Source organism: Atta cephalotes (assembly GCF_000143395.1).
Source record: "Atta cephalotes unplaced genomic scaffold scaffold00022, whole genome shotgun sequence".
NCBI lineage: Eukaryota > Metazoa > Arthropoda > Insecta > Hymenoptera > Formicidae > Atta > Atta cephalotes.
Window position 1 is genome coordinate 3,293,573 of NW_012130086.1, and position 4,838 is coordinate 3,298,410.

At 26.2% G+C, this 4,838-nt stretch overlaps 1 protein-coding gene across 1 annotated transcript; it reads left to right on the forward strand.

The window, feature by feature from the left end:
* The first annotated feature begins 1,400 nt into the window (after positions 1-1,400).
* LOC105619607 lies at positions 1,401-1,905 on the forward strand. Its single transcript, XM_012201126.1, has 3 exons — positions 1,401-1,486; positions 1,650-1,782; positions 1,855-1,905. Exons 1-3 carry the CDS (start codon positions 1,422-1,424, stop codon positions 1,903-1,905), a joined length of 249 nt encoding a protein of 82 aa, XP_012056516.1. The 5' UTR covers positions 1,401-1,421.
* The last annotated feature ends 2,933 nt before the right edge of the window (positions 1,906-4,838 follow it).

Here is a 4,838-nt window from a genome sequence, read left to right on the forward strand (position 1 = left end):
TTACGGTTTCACGAAATAATATAATACATGAAGGTTTGGTTGCATTAAAATTGTTATTTATTATCTACTAATACTATAATAAATACCTAACAGCATGTATACCTAACAGCAACAATCAATACCACATATAAATCTTAAACAAAAGCCATTAAATAATATGTATTATAAATTATAAATTGAAAACTACATACATATACTTGTAAATGCCATAAGAAAAAAAAATAATCAAAATATAATCAAAAGCAAGGCTTCGTTTCAATAAATAATTGTCTATACTGGTGAAAATTTTTCTCATAATTACACGAATCGGAACATTTTTCAACACATTTCAGAAATATTCAGAAATATTCGGAAAGTTTACATCTTGTCTAAGAACTTCTCATAGAAGTGAATTCTGAAATATTCTGAAATTTCTCATCCCATAACTTTTAATAATTATTTTAAAAATATTTTAAATTTTGTAACATTTTATCAGAAACTGACTTTGTACACTGCACATTGCATACCCGACAGTATTACACACAGCATATTGCACACGCGACAGTCTTGCACACAGCGATATTACGCACAGCACGTTGCAGTACACTATTGGTAGTTAGTTCACGTATTAAGCGCAAGTGAACTAATCCAATGGTACCGTGTGTACAATGTGCTGTGTGCAATACTGTCATGTATGCAATGTACTGTGTGCAAACGAAGTTGTGTGCAAACAAAGCTGTAGGCAAACGGAATTTTCCCAAAAAATTATCAAATACATTCGAAACATAGTAACATTGTAGATACACATCATTAATGCAAATTTATAAAATATTTATTGTCAAACATTATAAAGAACATCACAAATCAATTCCTGCATCGCATTTGGACAGATTGTTTGTGCACAAAAATTATTGTCGGCAGCTCGGTTGCCAATAACATGTATTTTTTGCTAATAAAAATTTCAAGAATAAAGTTACATTTGCTTATATATATTTTTATTTATAGTTCGATTGTTTACATGTATTATTGCCTACCGCTTGATCGCCTACATGTCCTAATCTCTGCTTTAGAAATTACTTTCTAACTAATTTAAAATTAATTTTACAATATATTTGTGCTCAAAAGTGTTATAATAATTCAAATAAGTAGTAATATATGAAAGCATTAATATATGTGGATAAAAGACTTCCTTTTTGAAATTTTTATTTGTGCGCAAAAGTGCATATAAGTAATCGAACTGTAAAAGAAATCTTAATTGCAGGAATAAATAAAACTTGCACGTTACAAATTGATAATTAGAATATAGATACATGTAGAAGATTGATATTTGCAATGTAACATTTATTTCTCAGCTTTTCCGGATAGCATCATTTGAAAACATTAGAACAAATGTCACCGAATCTTTATCATCGTTTATATTTGCGTCAATATGCATCATATACATGTTTATAGCCAACTATATCGGACAGAATATAATTGACCACAATAATCATGTATTTATTACTGCGTAAGAGAAACATTTATGGTAGTATGTGCGATTGTTGCTTTTTGCATTTGTTACAATATTACAAACAGAAATTGATCTGCTGCATTTAATTAGAACATATGCCAATATTAATTAAGAATTTCAATTAAAAGTAAGCGATTTATCTGTATATTCAATTCTGTAGATACAACGTTCAGTGGTATAAAACTCCATTACATATACAAAGAATGATATTATTTTTACTGCAAAGAAAAACCAAGGAATTTTCATTAAATATTTGTGGAATATTTGATGCCTCCATAGAAGGTTTTGCAACGGTAATATTTTGGGAGATATTTTAATATCCATTTACGTATTGATATAATAAAAACGTATATTTATAATTGCAGCTAATAAAGGCCTCCGTATCTTATTTCACAGTCATGCAGTCTACACGATGACAAAATAAATATTTATTAATTTATTATTATCATAATAGAAACATAGTCAATAAGAAATGATAATAGCGATCAGAAAATAATAGATTCATTTTTTGAACCTAGAGTACAGATAGATGTTTCCCTGTGTAACAGAATAAGATTAAAGTTATTATTATATAAAGTTATATAAAGTTATTATTATTTAAATCAAAATAACTTGTTTTCATACTGCATTCATGCACTATGAATAATTTTGCACATTGTATAATTTTGTTTTGCAATCAAACTTGAAAACCCATATGCTATCATATGGACTTTCTTTGTTTGCAATGTATATGCGTGCCAAATGGCATGTGCGCGACACCGTCATGTGTACTACACAGTCGTATGTGCAATGTGCAATATAATCATATAAGCAATGCGCTACAGTTGTATGATCAATGCATTATGGACAACTTAATCGTCAGTATAATATGATCATGTACAAACAAAGCAGTAGGCAATCATTTTATAGGCAAACGGGATTTACCTTCCTCTGTACTAATTATAGTCCATATATTAGGTGTAGTAAAAAGAAATCCATTATTTTTGCATAAAATTGAATGGAAAAATAATAGATTTCTTTTTACTACGCCTAATATAAATGCATGTTTAAATATTTTATATTTAAATAAAATATTTTGAATGCAGGATTTATTACTATATAATGCAATAAATTCTTTTTTAAATAACATTTCATTTCAACATTTATATATATAAAAATTTATGTTCAACATGTTCGTTGGTAAATAACATACGTTAAAAAATTAAATAAAAGAAATAAGAAAGAAAAAATATTGTTAATATGAAATACATATCCCAGTGAGAAATGGAACCGATATCGATTTCATTGGCTTTTCTCACTGGAATGTACTCAATACGACCTATATATACATAGGTTTAACATGAAATCTTCATTGTACATTTAAATATTTAAAAATATTTCATGTTTTTTTAAATATTCACAAATATTTCTCAAATTTTGGACTCAGTAAAAAATTAGAAAAATTTGCTTAAAATGTCATATTGGGATCTGGTTACCTAAATATAAATTGTGACAATCTCAAACAGTCTGCATTGAGCCATATAACTGTAAGAAGATAAAGCGATGTAGACAAAATATATTGTTCCTTTTCCAAAAGAAAATATAAAATTGAACAATACAAACTATAAACCTTTTCTTACTGCAATTAAAAGTAACAAAAAAATATACAGATAATAAAGGAACTGTATTACCGTTCTGTATCAAGATGTAGACAGTGTACATAGACAGTGAGTATATATCGATATTTTAATGTAATTCAAATATTTTAATTGAAAAAAATATTTTTCCTGTACAAATCAATATGCAGTACAGTTTTATAAAAAGTTGAATATTTTAAAGTATAAAAATATATTTCCCTCACATATGCAAAATAATAGATTCATTAATTTAAATTTAATTATAACTCAGTAATTTCTTTCAAAGTACACAAAGATTTTTCTGCTAAACAAAAAAAAGTCAAGATATTAGTACGAGTTTCTACAGTACCAAAACTAATATATGCATAACTGTTAAAACATATTACAGTGAATGTAAATACACTTTATATTATCGGGAAATAAAATCTTTTGCGTGCTAAATTTATTATCAACGTATAAAAATTATTACACTTAATTAATTACTTTTATATTAACATCGTTATAAACATCGTATATAAATATATGTTCAAAAATTATAGTTGAAAAATTTCAGTAATAGAAAATTAAAAAATTAATAAATAAAAAGGAAATATATATATTATGCAGTTAATATTTCAATTATAGACAAAAGACTTATAAATCAAAATTCGACATTTAATTGCTGAAAATATTAATTGTAATATCAATTGTAAAATGCAATAACGTAATATATATGTATAATATTATTGCTATCATTTTCAATCTATAAACATTATCAGATAGACCAGAATATGAAAAAAAATTAAAGAAAAACGGTATTCTCACGAAGTATATCGGATGAGTGCGTAAATTAGAATGAAGTCTTGGCGCTGAGAGAGAAAGAAAATGCGCTTGCGTGGCCAATAACTTATTTTCATGAGAAACTAACATCCGTCGAATTAGGTAGTATTAAATCAATAAGATAAATATACGTAATTTGCTTAGAAAGTTAAATTCAGTGCCGTTAGATCTTATATAGCAAACCATTGCACAACTAATCGTAATAAATTAAGTAATTTAAAAATTACGTCAAAAGGCATGAAAATGTGAAATATTCAGTCAAATAGTAACAAAATGAGATTAGTATACTATCAATGATGTTTCAGTCTTCACAGTAATACTTTATCGCTCGAAGAAAAAAATGATATATATAGAAACTCATAATAATCTCAATAAAATTCTATTGCTTGCTGTCGGTTTATGGCCTTATCAACAATCCAAATTTACTCAACTTCAGTTTATTTTCTTCTGTACTATTTTATCAGCAGATATTATATTTCAGGTACAAAATCATATAAAATTATTGCATAATATAAATTACTGTATGACAATCTGCCACTCCAATTGTTTATATCACTCCATATTATGCAATTTAATTTTTATATCAAATGAGAAACTACAAAGTATTCGCTATAGAGATGCAAATTTGTTAATAATTGTATGCATTAGCATTTATTTATATAACCATTAATACATGCTGTTTTTAAGAAATATATCGCATTTTTTAAAATCATATTGTATATATAAAATGATACATATAGAAACTCATAAAATTTCAATAAAATTGCTTGCTATATATACAAAATTGAATAAAACTAATTTTTTGCAGTTGACACCATTAATAATATTAAAATGTACTTTAGACCTTGAAATAAAGGTGCTGTCTTCTGTATCTTTTGCCATATTATGCATGATAAAATATAATGCATTACATC

What these genes read in the sequence shown, in the direction of transcription:
- LOC105619607 (XM_012201126.1), top strand. Translation starts at nt 1,422, where the DNA reads ATGTTTATAGCCAACTATATCGGACAGAATATAATTGACCACAATAAT. An exon ending in AATCATGTATTTATTACTGC is followed by an intron (nt 1,487 to 1,649) that starts GTAAGAGAAACA and finishes TCAATTCTGTAG; the next exon opens with ATACAACGTTCAGTGGTATA. An exon ending in CCATAGAAGGTTTTGCAACG is followed by an intron (nt 1,783 to 1,854) that starts GTAATATTTTGG and finishes TTATAATTGCAG; the next exon opens with CTAATAAAGGCCTCCGTATC.